Here is a 22,474-nt window from a genome sequence, read left to right as displayed (position 1 = left end):
GGGATGAAATGGAGGAGAGAAAGATGCTGGCTAAGAAAGAATTACTAGGTAGTAGAATACCGTATAAAGCAAAGGTAGAAAATCAGAGTATGACATTAAAGGAAGACAAAAGCATTAAAGTCAAGTATAAGGGAAAACCAAATAAAACAAAGGAGGTGGAAACAGAAATGAAAACTATGCAGAATGCCTGGCAGGTGGATGAAAGAAACAGAAAAATTACATTAAATGAAATAATGAAGGAACAAAAGGAGACTAAGGAGAGAAGAAAGAAAAAGTGACATTTGAGGTGGGAATATTCGATACAAGAAAGTGGGAGAACATAGTGAGAGAGACAGCAGATTGGAAAAAATGTGCGATAGTGTTTGGAGATAAAGATGAAATCAGAAATAAAGTTGAGACAAATTAAGAGAGAGGAAAAGAAAAGCAGTGAACTGATTAAGGAGTTAGATGCAGAAAGTAATGGATGGTAGGAAGAGACTGAGCGAGTGCAGATGTTGGGACAGTGGGGCAAGGCCAATCAAAATTCACTTCAAGCCAGTAAGGGTGGCAGAGGAAGTGCTCGAATCTACATGGAGGTTGAAGAAGAAAGAGCTATACAGTACATGGGCATAGTAAAGAGGAGGGACTTGAATTTGGATAAGAGAGAAAATTAGGAATTTGATATAAAAAGCAAAGGAATAAACAGTGGGAGAACAGATAAAGAAACAAATAAGTTTTCTGGAGAATATTGAATATGAAAATTATGAAATGGTATATAAAAGAGAAGACAAAAAGTAAATAAAAATCACAAAATAAGAGATGTTACACATGGTGAAATAAGAAAACAGTATAATAAAAACAATGGATACTAATACACATGGAACAATTTTTACATAGTTAGTTGATTACATTAACAAAGAAACACCAGAAGTACAGTACTGTAATTAATTTAAGTGAAAGTTTAAAAAAGGACATGAAAGTAGAATTGGTGCACTGGAGTTGATATGATATATGGAGATGAGATAGAGAAGGAAGGGCTGGGGGAGGAGTTTTAATAATGACAAAAAATAATATGAAGGCAAACCATGCAATTTTTTTTTTTAAATGCAAGAAAGAAGGAACCAAAGGCCAGGAGCCCACAAATTGTTCCCTCCAAGAAAAAACAAAACCAAGTTAACAGAGCCAAGTACCAAAAATAAAAATGTAGAAGCTATAACAACAGAAATACTGAGAAAGTTAGTAAGACAGATATAGAAGTGGTTTATATGCCACCTTGAATAAGAACATGGAATGATGAAAAGTATGAAGTAATGAGTATAGAGTATAGTATGTTAATATACAGTACCTGGAAAAACTGTGTCAAAGAAGAAACAGATTGGTATTGACTAGAGATTTTAGCTGTTGTAAAGATGTTATCTGAGAGGAAATTGATGCAAGTAATAACACCAAATGTAGTACATGAGGCTACAAATTACATGAACTGGCAACTGAGAATTTACTGAACCAAAATATTAAAGAAGGTACAAGGACAAGAGCTGACAATGAACCATCGGGTCAGATCTTGTTTTCACAAAAGACCCAAATGACATCCAAAATATAAATTAGTGCTGTCCCCTAGGTAGGAGTGATTATACACTAGTTGTACTTGAGGTTATAAAGTGGGAAGAAGATGAAATAAAAAGGCACAGAGAAAATGGGTATTATTATAGCAAAGTTGATTTTAATGCTTTGAGAAAATATTTCACAGAATATGATAGGAGAGAATTTAATGATGCAAAGGATGTGGAAAGTAAATACAGTACTTTCAGTTTAAGGAAGCTTACACTGAGGGTGTTAGTAAATATGTTCCCAATTATGTTGCTATATTCACAAAGGAAATGGAATGGTTAATAATTGATGTAGAGTGGCAATGGAAAGAGGGACAAAGCTTGGAATATGGCACAGAAAACTAAGAGGAAGTCAGCATGGGAGAGATATAAAAATTAATTAATAAATTATGTAAGGATTAGAAGAGAAGCAGGTAAATATTAAAAAATATATAGTAGATTGTGGAACTGATCCAAAATTGTTTTACAGGAATATTAACAGTAAGGTGAAAATTAAAGAACTGTAAGATTAAAAGATGGTAATAAAGAATATGAGAGAAGACATACGGAGATTATGAATGAGAAATTCCTGACAGTACAGTACACTGTACAATATTTGTAATGGAAGAGGATTTTCAGAGATTGAAAATAAATCATGAGAAAGTGGTAAATAAAACAAATGAGGTTAAATTTAAACAATATGTACTTTTGGAGTTGATGAAAAATGTGGATGTAAAGCCATGGGACCTTTTTTTTTTTTTTTTTTTACTACGCAATGTCCTCCTTTTGGGCTATGGTGTTGTCCCTGGGTAGAGGGCTTTGGTTTTGGAACATGCAGCACTTATGATTGGATGCCCTTCCTGATGTCTACCAATGACCCTTGGGTGGACTCCAACCTCCAACCCTTCGGTCAGAGCATTCTAACCCACTAAGTCACAGCTGGTACAACCAACTAGGTGACAGGAGAGCACTACCTCTCCCAGCAGGGCAGCTTACCCAGGTGCGGCGCGAACTCACGACTCTTCGGTCTTGAGTCAAACGTTCTACCACTGACCTACCATGGGTAATCAAAGAATGTGCTGGAGTTAGTTAAACCAATATATGAGATAATACAATACTCTAATGGAGGGAGATTTGCCAAGGGATTAGAAGTGAGCAAGTATAGTACTGTACAAATATACAGTATCAGAGAGGCAGCAAGTAAGATCCATTAAAATACAGGGCAGTGTCTCTTCTACGTATTGTTTGTAAACTGAAAAAAAAAATCATATCGAAGATGTAATGGGGTCTATAAATGACCAAATTACCTCCGAGTATGTGTATCCTCAGTTTGGTTCAGTGGTAACATATGTGCACGTGGAGCGTGTGGGCCAGGGATCAAATCTCAGCCAGGCTAGTGATTAATATGTTTTAAGTTTCATTTCAGTTATGACATTGGTGGCAGTGGTGGGATGTGAGGCGAGGCTTAGTTGGCAATATGATGTGGTTCCTTGGTTAGCTGACAGCATCCTTGTCCTTACATCCCAGAGATGAGCTGTTCAGTGTGGTCTGCAGCATCCCAAATAGTGACCTCCAATGCTACCCTACCATGCATGTTTGAAACTTACCAAATTAATCACCAAGGGGAGAAAAGTGGGATGTAATGAGGTCTACAAATGCCTACGCTGCCCACAGGAAAGTGGAAATGATCAGTTTGACTCAGTGCTTATGTGCGCGTATTTGGAGTGTGTAGGCCAGGGATCGAATCTTGGCTAGACTATTGATTAATTTTTTACATTTCATTTCAGTTATTACAAAGAGATGGGTTGCTCATTTAGAAAAAAAAATAAGATAACATGTAGGCAATTTGGTTTCAGAGAAGGTATTTCATGTATCACAAACTTGCTGTGTTTTTATGACGGAGCTCAATATTTGGCGCTATGCCGAATACTGCGTTATTATCCATCGCGACCCTCTATCCTAAAAAACTATCCCATGAGTAAAGGATGAAACTTAAGCATAAAATACAATGATGATAAAATACAGTAATACAGCACCAGATGGCTACCGTTTACAAGCTGATTGATACATCTCGATGCCAGATGTTGCACAGAACTGCCGGTTACGTACCGATTCAGCTCCGGCTATTGCTTTAATAGGGCTGAGCCAGCAGCACTGGACACTGAACTAGGCTGGATATTGCAACGATGGATGATTGACAGTACTGCAGAAGAGATAGGTGGGTGGATTGCTTTTAATTGGATTTCAGGAAAGCATTTGATAGAATACATGAGAGACTGATCTGGAAATTAAAAAATAATGGTGGCACAGATTGTGTTTTACTGATATGGATGAGTTACCTCACCAGCAGACTGATGAGAACTATGATTAGAGACAATTTTTCAGCATGTAATAAGTGGAATGCTCCAAGGAGCAGTTTTAGCTCCCATTATGTTCCTGATACAGGCAAATGACATGCCCAATGAAGTTTGAACATACAGTATATGAATATGTTTGCTGATGATGCAAAAATCATGAAGAAAAAATAGATGAAAATAATTGTACAGAGTTGCAGGAAGATTTAGATCAACTAAATGAATGGAGTCAGTTATGGAAGATTGATTTTATTATTAGCAAGTGTAATGTAACTGAGATGGGCATAAGTAAGAGGGGACCAAACTGGTATTACAAAATGGGAAATGATATCAACAAAGCTACTCAGGAGAAAGATTTGGGTGCAGTAACACGGCAGGGAGAAATATACAAATAAGATAACTGGAGGAGCATATAATATACTTATGAACATAAGAACAGCATTTCATCATGTGAGCGTAGAAACGCTAAAGGAACCGATAATAATGCTAAGACCAAGACTGGAATATACTGCCATGGTGTGGTCTCCCCACTTCAAAAAACATAGATAAATTAGAGAGGGTGCAAAGAGTGGCTGCAAAAATTATACCAAGCTTAAGGTATTTACAGTAGGAAGAGAGACATCAGAAAGGTTGAAATTTACTACTTTGTAGAAACGAAGAAAAAGAGGAGATAAGTTAATGATGTATAAGTGTAGGTATGGTACAGAGAACACTGACAGAGACGATTATATCATAAGGGATGAAGGCAGAACAAGAGGACAATATTTCAAATTAGAGAGACCATCTTGCTCAGGTGATGTAAGAGAATAGAGCTTTCCAAATAGATGTACAACCAATGAAATACTTTGGAATGGTTAGAGCAAAGAATATCCATGTTTTCTAAAATATTGACTGTGGCAACTAAGCACCATTGGGACATAGCGACATCTCCCCAGGAGGAGACCACACAGGGGCTCTGAGGGCATGCGCGTTGCCAAGGCAGTATGGACCTATGTCTCCGACTACCTTGCGCCCTTATTCCCTGGAACGGACCCAGCAGGAATGTCGCAGTCCGAGTACATTACCCTCCAACCGGACCAGCCCTCGACATGTTAGGGGTGAGGCAGAAGAGTCAGTCCCGAGCAGCACCCCTGTGACACCCTCTAGCCGCACAATAAAAGAGACGGCCTCTAGCCGGTCAAAACAAGTGACAGCCTCTAGCTGCACACACAACATGACGGCCTCTAGCCACACGAGCAAGGTGACGGCCTCTAGCCACACAATAAAAGAGACGGCCTTCTAGCCGCTCCAGTGCTGCCAATCTCCCCTCTCCTGCAGAAACCAGTGACAGCCTCCAGCCGCACTCGGGGAGAGAAAGGTATGCCCCCTCTTCTTCTGCAGTTGCCTCCGGGAGTAGGACGTCGGTGACGGCCCCCGCCCACACCTCGACTGCACGTCACTCCCCTTGCAGGACACTGGTGAGGGTCCCCAGCCGCACCTGTGGTCAAGTGATGGCCTCTAATCACCCTCTTCCTGTTGCCCAAGGGACCTCGGCGACGGCCTCCAGCCGTGCCAGGGAGAGACATAACCACCAAAGTCTCTCACCCCCTGAGACTTCCCCAGTGGAGGATGATTCTTGCTCAGCTCACCCCTTCTGTAGCCGAATGGGACGTTCCTCCCCACAGAGGCAGCCCCCAGGAGGAGCCTTCCTGCCTGGAAGAAGTGTGGCGAGGTCCCGTGCTGTCCCTGGGAGTGTGTGCCATCCAGCCAGCACCCATGGGAGACGACCAGCTGACGGACTCCTGCCAGAGGCGACGCTGCAGCCCGACCCTTACGGCGGCCCGACGGGAGGGAGACCGCAGACGCTGGACTCCTTGCAGCACCCCTGTAACCCCGGGTGCGCGACCTCCCCAGCCCTCCTCCCCAAGGTGGACGCAGACAAGCGTGCCTACTTGCGCTGTTTGGCCCGAGCCCCGAGAATCAGACTCACCAGCCAGGCACCATGAGCAGAGGACCTTCCACCACGCCCGACCGCAGCCTGCAGCCAACGACGTTACCTTTGAGGGTCATTCCGTGGCCCTTGGGAGAAGGGACTCCAGACGGGACCCCTCCAACACCTGGGGACCACCTGGCTCCTGCAGCCTAGCTGAAGTCCTCCAGCCTGCCCAGTGTAACAGTGACTGCTCAATACATATTGTGACTATAGTGCTCGTGTTGTACACAGTGCCGGACTAATGCTCTGGTGACTGCACAGTGAGCCGTGAGTCTCTATATTCATAATGTGTACTGTGTCTTATTAGTGCTCCTACCACTGCATAATATACGGCGAGACACTTGTATTCAGATGGTACTCGAGCCCACGTAACAAACTGTGTGAAATCCACCATCACTTTGTGTACATTGTCCGTTCCGTGTCCTTACGACTGGATTATATCCTGCGTGATACCAATACCACACAAACCAGTCAGGGCCCTCTAGTCTGGTCTAGTACATTTGATAGTGAATAGTGTATCGTGTATAACTCCCATCCATATTGTATGCTGAAGGTTGTAATTTAGATAATACACGTGTAAGTTGTTGTCCAGAGTTTTTGTCCGGCTCTTCTCGATGTGTTCTAGCTCCGGTCTCGAAAGAGGGCCCCGGCTCTATAGCTGGTGTTTCTAGAACGAGAAGTCGGCCTAAAAACACCTAGCATAACACTTTCAAAGTGAAGTTGGATAATTACATCATTGGACACACACACACACTGACTGGATCAAGATTTAGTAGCAGTAAGGTGTTCTACTTCATCCACAAGAAACCAATTGTCTCTCTCTCTCTCAAACCAAATCTCTCTCTCTCTCTCTCTCTCATTTATTTTTTCTTTTTCACATGGGGAAAAGCTGGGTGTGTATTCAACAACAAGTTTAGGAAGGTACCAGAAGCAGCAAAGGCTGTTGCTGTTGTTCTTAAAACCACTATTGATGGTATTATATATATATATATATATATATATATATATATATATATATATATATATATATATATACACACACACCGGTATATCACTAAAGGGTTAATGACAGAAAAGGTTTTAAGTAAAAACTGTACCTTTAACTAGCATTAGTGTAATATGTAAAGAAAATGACAGGTAATCAAAAGTGTTCTGTATAAAATGTAGCTTTATTGATGAGTTCTAAACTACAGACATTACAGGCGGGATAGCTATATGTACAGTCCTTAAGGTCAACACTCCCCGGCCGCAGCGGGTTGTCACTTAACACACAAAAATACACTGACTTAAAAATGCAGTTCGTTACTTCACTGGGCACCTGCGTCTGGGAGATTCACGAGCGTATCCAGCCGAGTGAGATACCGTGAGGGAGGTGAACGGAAGGGAGGTGGGGATAAGAGAAATTATTTAATGGAGGTAAAATGAATGCAAATTTACAACTGAGCAAGGAAGGGGCAGATGCAAGAGTATGGTAGAGAGAGGGATGGGGTGAATGAGGTGAAGGTAGGGAAGACGAAAAATTGTGTGGAGGGAAGATGAAGGAAAAACTGAAGGCGAGGAAGGAAAATTTGGAACAAAAGGACAATGACACAACCAGAACTTTCTTATGGGGGGGGGGCTGAGAAACAGAGGCATGGAAAGCATTGTAATGTAGATTGATAAATAATGTATCGCTTTATATAGTAAATGAAACAACCCATGAATCAATTATTAATGGCTGAATAAGGCAATATACAAGTATAAATAACTACAGTACATGTACTGATATTGAGCAACCTCAGTCTGTCTGGCCAAGTGCAGGCAAGCAGCTGCCCCTGTAGGGCCGTCCCATGCAGTGAACATGTCTAAATTTTTAAATAATTTGAGTAGCTCTGTATTATGAAAGGGAGGGTCTGGGCCTGGGCCTCCTGAGCCCCCCACTCTGGCTGTGCCCATATGTAAGGATGTCGAAACCAAGCAATAACGATAGAGAAGAAATACAAAACGCAAAAACAGGAGAAGGCATGAAAGGCTACAGAAGGAAGAGGTGGTGGTGGATGCTGGAAAGAAAAATAAAGAGGTAAAATGTGACAAGGCCGAAGTAATTGGACTTTAGCCTCTTCATCTTAGCGACAATTTTTTTTTTTTTTTTTTCCTGGCAAACGCCAAACAATTATCTTCAGCATAAGCAAGATGATCCCCGGCTGTGGGGGTTTAATGAGGTATAGGTTAAAGAAGGCACGACGAATAAAGATGGGACAGGTGAGAAATGAGAGAGATGAAAGATCCAAGAATACCCAGTTCACATTACATGTTTCAAAATACCACAACTATAAACTTTAGTTGGACTCTTGTAATTGACTGTGGACTTAATAGCAAAAAATGAACGGATAAAAATAATATACAAGGATCTGCTATACTGAGAAGGGAAGTAAAATGGGAAGGTCTAATGAAAATAGTCGCTCCTCTGAATCTAGGATAATATTATGCACAAGTGAAAAGCAACCTGAAATGAAACTTTAGGTGAGACATGCCTTCTATTCATGATTAAGGGGCTAAAATCAACTGGAACAAATTCAGTGTTAAGATTCTTATCACACAACAGATAAATGGGGAGAACGGATGTGTAAAAAGACAGTCAACAGTAGGTGAAGAGGATCACCTGCAGCCATCCAGTGATTTGTGAATGTTTTAAATACTTTTTTTCTTTTTACCATCACTGTGAGGGTATGTATATATTTTAGGTCTGCTATTACCAGACACTTTTATTCAAATTAAGTAGGCACCTACATGGGAAAGGAAAAGAATCAGCCTCACTTGTTGCTTCAGTACATGAATTTTTTCTTAAAACTGAACTAAATCATCTGGTAACAGGGTAAAAACAGGAAAAGCATCATTGTCTTGAAAAAGTTCACTGAAAATCTGAGCAATCAGGCAAATCATAACACATGAAACGGATGGTAGGCAAAATTTCACCTCGTGTATGGGGGAAAAAAAAAAAAAAAAAAAAACGCTCGTGATTCTAGCCAAACATTTAAAAGAGTTTCATTGCCTCTACTGGCTTACAACAAGAATCAAAGACATTAAGAAAGGCATTTTACTAAAGGGCAAAAGAAAATGACCAAACATGCTGATGCGGAAACAGAAGAAAAAAATTGTGAAACAGTAAATGAGAATGGAATTACGCATTGTGGCTGGGTGTACGCTCTAGAAAGACGCAGTGTTCTACCAAGGGTTCAGCTCTTAAGCAGTTTCTCCTTGGCGGTGCTCCTTCCCTACAGCCTATAGGAACGATCAAAAATGTACACAAACTAACCATCTCAGGGAACTCTTGTGACGCGAGGATAAGACGGTCCAACTTGAGATTATAACACCGAGGCTTTTTTGCTTGACAGAAATCCTTGCAACTACGAGAACCATAGTTGGGATTTGACAGTCCAAACTGAGCTTTAAGCCATTTCTCTCTCCCTCACTCGGATTAACTCCTACCACTACTATACTATGAGGATCATCATTTGTCTAGCTCTCCTTACCAAAAATTGGTAAGACTGCCAACTCAATGGCCATGGGCACTTGCAGTATCTGTGAAAAGTGCTGTCTTATATCAGTCGAGGAAGAAATCTTGATTAGGTAAGCTTCCTATTATGGTGGAACCTGGAGCATCGAGCTTGTTCGTGAACTGGAATAAAATCTGCATGGGCAGTCTAAGCTCTGGCTTCTTATGAAGAAATCCCACTTTCTGTGGCACCTGAACTTGGAACTCAAGTGGCACCTGGAAGATGAAACTCACCTGCCACCTCAATTATTAATATTTAAGTTAATGCTTATGTGGCACCTTGATTACTATACTTTAGTGGCACCTAAATTATCAGATGAGTCGTACTTAGTGAACTATGCGTGCGTAGTTCCAAGATTATAAGAGTTGGGTGGTACAGTAACAAGGATATCAGCCTTGACTGGAACCTGGATTATCATGTACACTCGTGTGGCATCCTGAGCTTCAGACTTGCTTGGTTTCCAGAACTAAAGGCTCAACAGGCAACCAAAACATCGACCTTGAGTGGCGACGGGAGCTGCCTCAAGCCTCCTCTTTCATGTGGGGAGGCTCGGGAGGGCGAGGAATTGAGCACAGGACCTGAGGGGGCACTGAGAGGGATTAAATGTTGGAGGGAGTGTGAGGGGGCTGGGGACTGGTGAAAACCGAGTGATGATTGAGCACAGGACTTGAGGGGGTAATGAAGGGGTGTAAGTGGATGAGGGACTGATGGAAGGTGAGTGTGGATTGAGCATAGGACTTGAGGGGGCACTGGGAGGGAATTAAAATACTGGAGGGGGATGTCAGTGGTTTGTGGGCTGGTTAAAAAACGGGAAAAAAAAAGTCAGGACTTAATATAGAACCTGGCAAGAATCGAAAAAAAAAAAAAATGCCACATGGGGATGTAAGGTGACTGATGGGTTCCTGATAGGAACAAAGCAGAGAATCTTGGGGAGGTGTCAGGGTGAATGGGGCTGGTGGGGACTGACCAGAAAATTCTGGAAAGGGAGTATAGGCATATAAAGGTACCTTGGAACAGGTGGGATTCAACAAGAAACATTTCGACAAAGTTCCAGTTGAGAAGAACTGATTAAGAGAACAAAGTGGGTGAAATAAGGTGGAAAGAGCTGGGAGGGAGGGGGGAGAGAGCAGAAGCATAGTTGTTTGGGAGGTATGAGATGCATTGAGGCTAGGATGCAAAGACATTAATCTCTAAACTGACAGGATTTCAAAATAATATGAAAGTAAATCATACGTATAATCTGAATGGCTCTGACAAGAGACTAAGCAGAAGGATGATCATAGGAGGGGAGTTGTACTCTCTGGAACGTGATTTCCACACTTGTAAGATAAAAAACTCACAAAAATGGCAAATGTACAAACATCCACTGTATCATACCCTTACACAAGGAAACAGTTTCAGATCAACATACAGAATCTCAGATAAAAAGGCTTAATCAATATATCAACTGCCAGTCTTCACATTCCAGTATCTCATTCAGAGTGGCCTTGACAAATGACCCCCACTCAAACTTATCTTGCCTCAGCCTAAGCCTCCACACACCACAATATCATTTTTTTTTCTTTTCCATTCCTGTCATACTTTTGTCTACCATTTCAACACATATGCACACACACAACCTCACTTGTTTCCAATATCATTTTTTTCCTAACTACCACTCTCACCCACACACAGCTTCTCTTGTCTTCACCTCTTGTTTTAAAGTCCCATTTAATTTTTGTTTTCAACCAATCTCATTGACACACAAGCTCATTCACAACCTCACCTGTTTGCAGTCTTCTAATCCCGTTTCGCTCTTAACTACTACTCTCACCCACACATAACTACACTTGCTTTCAGTTCTTATGCTTTCGATTTCCATTTTACTCATCTACCATTCTCTTTCCAATAGTTCCAAACCACACCCACACAAACCTGTTCTTCTTTTCTCCACGTAGCCTATGTCTTGCAGTCCCATTCACTCTTGCATGCTACTCTATTTTCGACACGCTACACTCAACATACAACTTCTGCACAGGAAAATCATATACATTCTAAAACAAAGCCATTAATCAGTGGTGTGTATGTCATAAAATGGGGTGTGTTGTGTTGTGCTAAGACAGACTGTTAGAATTTTGTGAAATATACATCTTACAGACACACCAAACGTATACAAGGTGTTGGTTGTTCAAACTGTAAATGACTGTAGATAAGACTTTATAATGGCCACGAAAACAATTTGACACACCTAAAGGGCAAACTGATGTATGTACCAAATTGGAATCACACACACACACACACACACACACACACACACACACACACACACACACACACACACACACACGCACACGAGTGTGGACTTGCAACTGATAGGGTGAAAAGATAAAATGTACTGTGTGTGTGTGTGTGTGTGTGTGTGTGTGTGTGTAGAGAGAGAGAGCAGGGAATTTAAAATTGGGGAGGTGGTGGATGTGGATGGGACTCTGAATGGGGAAAGTATGGATGCTGTAACTTATGTCAGTAATGGTGGGAAGGAGCTGGGTCAAGCTACAAACACGGTATTTGAGAGGCAGGAGGGGCAAAGCTATAAATACCCTGTGGATGGGAATGAGACTTTATGTGTGTAGGAGGGGTGAGTCTGCATGTGTGGGTGATGGGGGTGGGGGAAGTCTACAAACAGGATGAGTATGGGGTTTGGGTTAGTATGGGCGCCACACCGAGGGGTCATTTGGTGAGGGTCCGCCGGTGCGTGTGCCGTTGGCCATATAGCGGTCGTGGCCATGGCCGTGCAGAGTGTCGTCGGGAGTCATGTGGGCAGCCATCATGCCTTGGTGGGGGACTGGGGTGGTGCTGCCCATGTCACGGAACCCATCATGCCGACCATAGTCGCGCTGACCCCCACTGTTCGCAGCAGCAGCAGCGGCAGCAGTAGCAGTGGCAGTAGCAGTATACTGGTCTGGGGTGGCCTGACGAGGGTCCAGGAGCAGCTGGCCCTGCTGGGGGTACAGGTGGGGATACAGAAGGGACACTCCCGAGGACAGGTACCCTTGCCCTCCACTAGCAGGATAGTACCCACCACCCAGGTACCCGCTGTACCCACTCCCGCTGCCTACTGATCCTGCCGATGCTGCTGCTATGACACCGGTGCCAGTTCCACCTGTAGAGGACGACGTGCCGGCCAGAAGGCCACCCACAGCTGATGGTGTGGCAGCTGTATTGGTAGTAGTAGCAGGAGGTGTGTATGGGGCACAGGTCAGGTCCTGTCGTGGGTCGGCGGTGGTGGCGGAGGCATGGCGGGGGTCAGGGGAGGAGTAGCGTGCCACCAGGTAGTCCTGTCGAGGGGGAGAAGCCGCTCCCGCCAGAGATCCCAGACCCTCGTAGTCACCCCCAGATCCTGGTGAGCTCTCCACCACACCTGCAACACACACATACATGACTCACAAATCCCACTTCTCTTCTACATTTCTCGATAGGTCACTGCACATCTGTCTGTAACTGTCTCTGCACAGAGACTGTATCTGTGTCATTCTCCTCGGAGGGGATAGCGACAGCAAGAAATGACCCTTCCCCATGCTGGTGATGTACCAGCGAGTAAGGGATGTCTGTAGGAAGGGCGATGCATGTGAAAGTAAAGTGTTGTAATGGCTATGTTTGTGTGTGTTAGAGTCTGTCACTGGTAGAACCAAGAGGTTGCAAAAATAATACTGGCATACTGCATGGAAGCACATACTACCTTCATCCACTATATATGTCCACCATGGCTTAAGTCACAACCCTAAACCTGGGGCAATGCATCGAGAGACGAGTACACTACCCACTGAGCCATGGCAGCTCATCACTACCCACAGTAGCCTGCACAACATTTAATCACTCCACACAGACTTCAACAACCTGTTACATTACACTTGCGGTAATTTATTTTATGATATAAAAAAGAAATAGCCAAACGCTGGAAGCCTGTCAAAATTTGTCATTTCCAGGGAAACCCTAACAAAAGAGGGCAAAAATCAGGATCGGTTAACTTCAAGATGCCTAAACACACTGTGTTTAAAGACTGGACATCACAGGCAGAAGAAATTACAGATCAAGCAAGACAGTTCCAAAGTACTGGTTCGCTTTTACATGACTGCTGGACACAAAAGAGTTAAGAATGCACTGCAAGATGGATATAGTACTGTGCGCTCACCACAACGGGGCAAGGTTGCATGCACACAGTTCAGAGAAGCACCAATCACTGATACAGATGAGAGATGCAACACTACTGTGAAGAAAGGAAGGATGTGACACTACTGTGACGGAAGAAAGGTTGCAGGGAGTCAGTAAGAGGAGGGATGGTGAGCCTTCTATTCCAACCTGGCTGCATGCGCTGAGCCACACACTCGGACAAATAAGGCACATGTACCGTGTCGCCAACCGCACATGGTTAAAGAAAGTACGAAACTGTTTCAACACACCCAGTCTCTAGGATGCCACTTTTGCAATAGAAACTATGAGCTCCTTCCGTGACAGGCCCCGAAAGAAAATATCACTATTATTTTGAGATAATGAATGACAGAGCTGTGTGTTGCTAAATAATTAGGGATGTGCTGTGCTTGTGAAAGAATAATAATGAAATATAACAAGGTTTCTTTTACCCTAATCATAAGTAAAAGCCAAGTCAGAGACCAGGTATGCACCCCATGCTTGCTAAAGTAACTGCTGAAATGGGCACTGTGAGATGCAGGAGGACAAATGAAGGATGGAGTCTTCTGTTTGTGTGGATAAGGCAGGACGTGCAGCTCATAAGAGCGTTGATAATTAGGAGGAGGACGGCTGGTGATAGAACAGGACCCTGCAGAACACCACTACTGTTAGCTTTAAAAGAACATTTGCTGTCTACAACAGCTGCAATAGTACGACCACCAATGAAGTCAGAAATGAGGGCACAGATAAAAGAATACAAACCGTAAAATGGACGTTTTGGATATTAAGAGGGTCGTCGATAGCCTTTATGAAAAGTGCAATGACAGAGGTTTTGTCAAAGTCCTTAAAGAACAGGTATGGATTTGGGGAGATAGGCGTTTGGGTCGTACACCTCCCCTAGTTTTGGCAAACCAGTGATTATTTATAATTTCAAAGCACTGTTATTTACCAAAATACATGTAACGGCTGTTTTTCACAAACGATTTCACAGAACAATTTCAACAAAAAGAAGGAAATTATACTAAAATATGAGGAATTTGGTAATCAGTCAACATTAATTCAAATTTGTGGGAATTCCGCTAGAAATCAACGCCGTCCCCCTTTTTCCCAAGTGCTTGAGAATGAATCAGAATCTAGAAGCAATGTGAGACGCTCACTAGTGGGGTGTCCTTGACGAAACCCATACTAACGATAAGATGGGCTGTTATGAAACAAAAGGTGTTTCACACCCTTCTTACCAACGGCAGAACCAAAGGTGCTGGAAAAGCAAAAATTTTAACAAATGAGCGATTGTTAGAAGGTTGGAAACGATCGCCTTCTTTGAGACGGACTGAATGGGAACAAACTTTTAGCTATGAGGAAATGTGCAGATGACAAAGGCGAAAAAGTCTGCCTAGCAGGGTGTCAGGACAGTTGCACAGTTCTTGACAACAACAGGGGGTGTCCAGTAGGGATCGTGTATTGGTAAATCTGTAATAAATTTCAATATGCAAAGGTGTGTTGACAACTGGGATACAATACGAAAACAAAGAGTAATTATAAACGAGCAAGTTGAATACTTAACAAGCGTCACCACTGTAGTGTAGAAAAGGTCAACGTTAACTTCTCACCTGCCGTATATCATATGAGTGATACCGACAAAGGATCACTTCTAAAGACCTTTGCTGACGACACACACACACACACACAAAAGCTACTATACATCTTCAAAGTGTTAGCTGATCCAAAGTTTTGATAAATTATTATTTGAGTGTAGTGCTGCTGCGACCTCACCCACGCATGGCAAATGAGCTTTAGCTAAACACAACAAACAAGCTACTGCAGGACGCAAAATAAATAAATAAAACTTTGAAATATAAATAATAATCACTCAGACACAACGAGAGAAAGTAATAAAAATCGGATAATAATGGTAGAACAGCAAAAAAATAAAAAACAAAACTACTACTACTACTATTATTATTATTACTACTACTACCACCACTACTACTACTACTACTACTACTACTGTTACTACTACTACTACTAGTTGGACCTGAAAATAAAGAAGCACAAAAGCTGGAAAGTAATAATGATAAAACAAATAATAACCGATTTAAACCATACATAAGAAAAATATCAAACTAACTTATCAGAAATAACTAAAATATAGTCACCATTGTGCTGTGGTGTGCAGAAGAGCCAATGAAGTGGTTGGATTCATACCGTAAATAAAATAGCTAAATTAAACAATACTACAACAAACGACATAGGGTTAATTTTCTTACTGCACCTCCACTTCTATCGCTGTCTATTGTTCAGGTACAGTTGCCTCAAAAAGTGATGACAGAGTATCCGGATTTCGGTCAGTGATAAACACACTCTTCTGCCGGCGACTGTACAATACTACTAATTCAATATGGTTCATAAAAAGGGGTAAACATCAATGTAAGTCTTCCAGAACATCAACCCCCTGGTACACAATCACTCTTACGTGATTCACTACACTCTTACATAATTCACTATACTCTTACATGATTCACTACACTCTTACATGATTCACTACAATTTTACATGATTCACTACACTCTTACACGATTCACTACAATCTTCTTGCTCTCATACAGTACATAGCATAGTCACTGCATACCTCTGATGGCCCTTTTGTTAAGGTTAGAATTCAACGAAGGAGTAATACCGCGAAGATTTTGTCTATCTTCCATAACTCTCTCTCTCTCTCTCTCTCTCTCTCTCTCTCTCTCTCTCTCTCTCCAAACTGACCTGACGAGAGATGTGACGATGCAGAGTCCAGCGTGTTGACCTGATGCGTGATGTCCCCCAGGGCCTGTGACGTGTACCCTAGGGCCTGGGGGCTGCTGAACCCACTCTGCAGCGTCGACGTGTTGCCCCCCGATAAACTACCTGCAGGAGGGAAACAACAGGTCAGGTAAGGTCATGGCACGGGGAAACTAGGTCAAGGTTACTGTAATCGCTGGGAGAAGGTCTTAGGTTAGATTAGGTCATGATAAAGTTAGATCAAATTCTGGATAAGGGTTGCTGGAAAGTTGGGTGTGCTTACTGGAATGAGAGTTTTGACTTTATCTAAGCGCACTTCTTTCAATAAATCTCCAAAGCGTGCCCACCTTCCATCTCTATGATTACACTGTTAAAAAGGATGTTACTGAATGAAGGTAATTAGATAGTCAGAATTCAAAATTTAATTAACAGACAGAAAAAAAATGCAAAATCTTCGATAACAATAAAAATTCAAATCACTGTATAGCACTTTCGTGAACACTCTCCTGGCCAAGAATCCCTAATTACCACCGCCAAGGAGATTATATTTTACCCCACGTTGGTTTGTCTGTCTGTTAGCAAGATTACTTAAAAAGTTATTAAAGGATTTTGATGAAATTTTGATGGAAGGGTTGGCCATGGACCAAGGAAGAAATAATTAAATTTTGAAGTATCCCGCACAATACCTCCTAAGATCTCATTTAATTTCAACGAAATTTTGTGGAAAGGTGGGCCACGGACCAGAAAAGAACTGATTAAATTTTGGGGCGGATCCGGATCCGGATCATATATCCACGGATCCGGATCCGGGATTACTCAAGAAGTTATAAACGGATGCTGATGATATTTTGTGGAAGAGCGAGCCATAGCCCATGGAAGAAATAATTAAATTTTGGGGCGGATCCAGTGCCTATATCCACGGATCCGGATCCGAGTCGTTTTTAATGGCAACGGCATTGGCGGAGGTATGCGCTCTCCAAAAGCTTTCTAGTTTGCACATGTATTCTTATATTGTTTTCGAGCTTCATTTTCTGCTCTCATTATCATTTCCAACACCACATTTTCTATAGCTTTTATCATTGTACAATCTCTCTACCTACCTACCCTCCTTCTTACTTACCTGCCTTACGTACCTACCTACCTTCCTATCTATCTATCTATATCTACCTATCTAACAGAGGTCGGATTCCCATCTCCTCTCCTTTCCGTTGCCGTCTAACTGCATCTCTTCCAGTCTAAAAAAGCAGCTTCTATGGAAATAGCACGACCCCCTCCCCCTATAAATGTGGAGGTGGGGTAAGTCAGTGATCGGGGTGAAAAAGGGAGTGGGGGATGTGAAGGACGAAGAGTGGGAGGAAAGGAAGGGAGACGGAGACGGGGGAAGGGATACATGGATGATGGAGAAGGGAAAGGCAGAAAGAGAAATAAATAAATACGGATGGAGGGAAAACAGAGAGAGGGAAGCAGAGAGAGGGAGGGAGGGAGGGAAGAGATTGGGAGGGACAGAGAAAAGGAAAGCAAGGAGACAGGGAGGGAAAAGACCAAGATGGAAGGAGGAATAGTGCAGAGGTAAATAAAGGGTAGAGGTGAGTGAGTCTTGAGAAACTGGGGTGGGAGGAAATAAGGGGGTGTCTGGGTGACGAATAGGTTAATGGTGTACGCTCTTCAACCCTACTTCCTAGCCACTCTATACTGTTTCCTAGCCACCCTATACTGTTTCCTAGCCACACTATACTGTTTCCTAGCCACCCCATACTGTTTCCTAGCCACTCCATACTGTTTCCTAGCCTCCCAATACTGTTTTCTAGCCCAATACTCCATATTCCTAGCCTACCATTCCCACTTCCTACCGTACTTATAATTTTCTAGCCCAATATTATTTTCTCCTAGCCCATCACCCCTACTCTCTAGCCCACCAATAATAGTTCCTAGCCCATCATCCCTACCTCCTAGCGTACCATTCTACTTTCTAGCCCACCATCCCGATTTCCTAGTCCACAATCCCTGTTTTCTACCCTACCTATACTGTTTTCTACTCACCCTACAATGTTTCCTAGCTCACCACCCACGTTTCCCAGCTCACCAATAAGCAAATCGATTTACAGCCCACATACCCAGCTCCCTTCCCCACCACACTTGCTTCATGCCCTGCCACTCCTACTTTCTGGTCTACACTCTAGTCTTTTCTTGACATATATGCTAACTTGATGAAACCAAATTCTAATCTCTGACCTATCTAACTTGCCCCCTAACCTAACCTGATATGACCTGACCTGTAACTTCACCTACCTTACTCTAACCTAACCCTAATCTACACTACTCTACCCAAACGTAACCTAACTTTTACCTAACCTACGCAAACCAAACTCAAGCAAACACCCATCCTGCTCTGACCTGGGATATAGGAGGAGTAGTGTGAGCCGCTGTAGCTTGACCAATGACTGTCTGTGGTGCCAAGGCTCATGGACGGAGAGGCATCTGAAGAAAAACAGAAAACACGTTTAAGTAAAAGAAGAACAATATCTTTGGCAACAAAAATTGTATATACAGTATATATATATATATATATATATATATATATATATATATATATATATATATATATATATATATATATACTGTATATATATATATATATATATATATATATATATATATATATATATATATATATATATATATCACCATATCAACAACAAACACGATAATAACAACTGTGAAAACAATAATACAAGAGCAATAAATAAAAAAACAATAATGGTGATATTAACAGAAGGCACGAAAGACAAGTTGGACATGAACAAAAGCTACATAAACAATGCAAACAAGGATAACATAAAAGCAGATAAGAATAATATTAACTCTGAAAACAGTAACAATATACACAACAAATTGTATATTAACACAAATGACACTAACCCCGTCAATGCCATAACATCTTAAATGCATATTTTTTGCTACCGTCAGGCAGATTTACTCAGCTGCTACAGACGATTTTAACGAGTTTCGGAGAGCCATTCAGAAGTGGAGGGTTTGATATAGCTTTCATTGACCTCTTCACTCCTTGGGGACTCTCTAAAGCTGGATGATGGTGATGGTGGTGGTGGTGGTGACTTACTTTCCTTTGTGTGTGTGTGTGTGTGTGTGTGTGTGCGTGCGCGCCCGCACCCACACACACACACACACACACACACACACACACACACACACACACACACACACACACACACACACACTGTGGTTGTTGTTGTGGTCTCAGGCTCATCTGAACGTGAACCTGGTGGACTGCAGGACCAAGCTGCTCTTTTCCCACAGTCCACCTCAGAGATAGGGAACTGAACAGCGAAGCTGCCACACATCGAGCAGCATGGAAAGCCGCCATTAGGTAACCAAGGCCGACGCATGAAAGCATGTTAGAGCCTTTAAAAAACGAAAACGAAACACCATCCTCATTTCAGGGGATAGGGAGGGATGAGGGACGTTTATATAGCCGGGCAGCTTCACCGTCCGGCTCGAATCAGTGACACCGCGTGAAGGCGTTACAAAATCATCTCTAAGAAATCTGGCACTATTTCAAACACGCTTTTGAGACCCCTCTTACAAGAGAAGACAATGAAGACAAATGAGTGAAGTGGCTGAAGACAATGCTGGTAATGACACTGATGGAGATGACGCTGAACTCATTGTCACCCTCCCCTGCCTCATTTCACAGCCCTTGCACCCTTTGACTCGTGGCCTATGGGGGATCCTTAGCACCTCCTCCTTACCGATTTATTTTGTGTTGTTGTTGTTGGTATTATTATTATTATTATTATTATTATTATTATTATTATTACTGTTATTGCCGCTGTTGTTATTGTTTTTCTTGTTGTCTCAGGCTCATTTGGACGTGAACCCGGTGGACTGCAGGCTCAAGCTGTCCTTTCCCCGAAGTCTACCATCCTCCGTTTGAGGGACAGGGAGGGACTTAAGGGATATTAATATAACCGGGAACTCCACTGTCCGGTTATATCAATGCCACCGTATGAAGGCGTCCCATTCCACCATTTTACATTTTATCGTGTATGTCATTTATATCCCTAACACTTCTTCTTTAGCGATTTATTTTGCATACATCTTTATATCTGCGTGGGTGTTATTTACTAGTATATTCCTTTGCATTTTATTTATTTATCTATTAATTTTTTGCAGCGATTTGTTTTATGCTGCGTCTTGATTTTCGCTTATTTCAATTCCCTTAACACGACTTTTGTGGCGATTTATTTTGCGCGTAACATTTTGCTATTCACTTGAATGGTATTTGTATCTTTCAAATAATGACATAGTTTGGTACTGTATCACAAAGCAGAATATTAGCGTGCCATCGTCAAAAGAAAGCTCCCTAACACCTTTTCGTAAGTGATTTACTCCGCCTACTACACGTTAATGTTCTCTGTTACACAAATTCTTCTAATATAGCCATGCTCTGGTAAGCAACGTACAAAAAGATACTAACCATTCATATTCGAAAATGAATCACTACGGAAGGGGTGTTGGGGAACTTCCTAGACGAGAATACGTGCCACAGTTATTTGTATCGCTTCAACATTGACATGGTTCACGTACTACACAAAGACAATATTAATGAGTTATATGCAGAAAAATGCTAGTAAGGATGAAGTGTTATTATCCGCTTGTTTTCGCTTGAGAGAAATGAGGCACTTCTACGATCAGGGTTCCATATTGTTGTTGCATTTTACTGGATGAACTTTAATTATGTGGCAGAAACGAGTCTCCTTGGTTTCTTATCAAACTGACCTTCCAACTACACTTCGGGGGGTTAGACGATAGAACATAACGACTGTAGTGAGGCTCCTAAATCCACGAGAAGACTGCCCCTTAACCTCCCTCACCCCTCACACACCCCTCATCGCTCACCCCTGACCCCTCACACACCCCTCACCCCTCACACACTCCTCATAACTCACCTCACACCCTTCCACACCATCACACACTCCTCATAACTCACCTCACACCCTTCCACACCATCACACACTCAATCCTCATTCCCCACTCCTACTTTCATCTTATCTCAATCTTTCCCCCACTTCTACCCTACCCCTTCCTCCTCTCTCCCCTCTTTCATTCTACCTCCCTCCCTCTTTCTTCCTATCCCCTACCCCTGCCCTCTTTCACCCTATCCCCATCCCCTCTTCCACCCAACCGTCCATTTCACCCAGTCCTCTTCTTCCCTCACTTCTTCCTCCCTCTTCCTCCACACTACTCTTCCTCTTACTCTCCTCCCCGACATATAGATCCCTCCATCCCTTTCCATACCCCCCACACACACATGCTCCCAACTCTTTCACGACCCACGCCTTACTTCTAACCCCCTCCCTGACAACACTACTATTTTTCCTTCCTTCCCAACACGCCTCCTCCTCCTCCTTCACCCATAAATCTAAATCTTCTTCTCCTTCTTTCTTCTTCCTCCTCCTCTTTCTGTTCTTCTTCTTCTTCTTCCTTGCCCTCCTCATCCCAGCCATATCCTTGACTTCCCCTTCCCTCAGTAACTTACACATTTCTCTCCCCCACCCCTTCCCTGTCCCTCTCCCTCTCCTCCTCCTCCTCCTCCTTCCCCTCTCACCCCAAAATTTAATTCCCCTTCCCCTTTCCCTCTCCCTCCCCCTCCCCTTCCCTTGCGAAGAGGGATGGGGAGACATTACCTTCATTAACCAGGTGACAGTGGATAATTTATACACGGCAAAATGGCGTGGGGAGGGGAGGGGAGGGGAGGGGAGGGGAGAGGAAAGGAAGGGAGGGGAGGGGAGGACGAGGAATAAGTACTAGAGGAGAGGGGAGGACACAGAACGGGGGGAGGAGCGACGAGATAGGGGAAACTGGGGGGAGGAAGGAAGGGGGAGAGGGGAGAGTGTGCGAATGCAGGGAAGGAGACAAGGAGAAGAGGAATATGCATAAGAGGTACGTGAGGGGAGGGGAGGAAGGAGGAGGAGAAGGAATCATGGAAGAAGGAGAGGAAAAGAAGAGCAATGGAAGGAGGAAGGAGGTGAAGGAGGAGGAAAAGAAAAAAAAAGAAGGAAGGAGAGAAAGGAAGTGGAAAGGAAGAGA

At 42.8% G+C, this 22,474-nt stretch overlaps 1 protein-coding gene across 1 annotated transcript in view; it reads right to left on the bottom strand.

Moving 5' to 3' along the window:
* Positions 1–12,108: 12,108 nt before the first annotated feature.
* The window catches only part of LOC145392524 (uncharacterized), a 210,836-nt gene continuing 200,470 nt past the window's right edge, over positions 12,109–22,474 (bottom strand). The window contains exons 4-6 of the mRNA XM_080266920.1: positions 18,761–18,844; positions 16,352–16,492; positions 12,109–12,824 (exon numbers count right to left, since the gene is read on the bottom strand). Coding sequence (XP_080123046.1) covers positions 12,109–12,824; positions 16,352–16,492; positions 18,761–18,844 — 941 coding nt within the window. The remainder of the gene's footprint in view (positions 12,825–16,351; positions 16,493–18,760; positions 18,845–22,474) is intronic.

The sequence above is a fragment of the Coenobita brevimanus genome, chromosome 22 (genome assembly GCF_032717465.1).
Source record: "Coenobita brevimanus isolate Jiangsu-jjx chromosome 22, ASM3271746v2, whole genome shotgun sequence".
Taxonomy (NCBI): Eukaryota; Metazoa; Arthropoda; class Malacostraca; order Decapoda; family Coenobitidae; genus Coenobita; species Coenobita brevimanus.
This window is presented reverse-complemented; position numbering and strand designations above follow the sequence as displayed.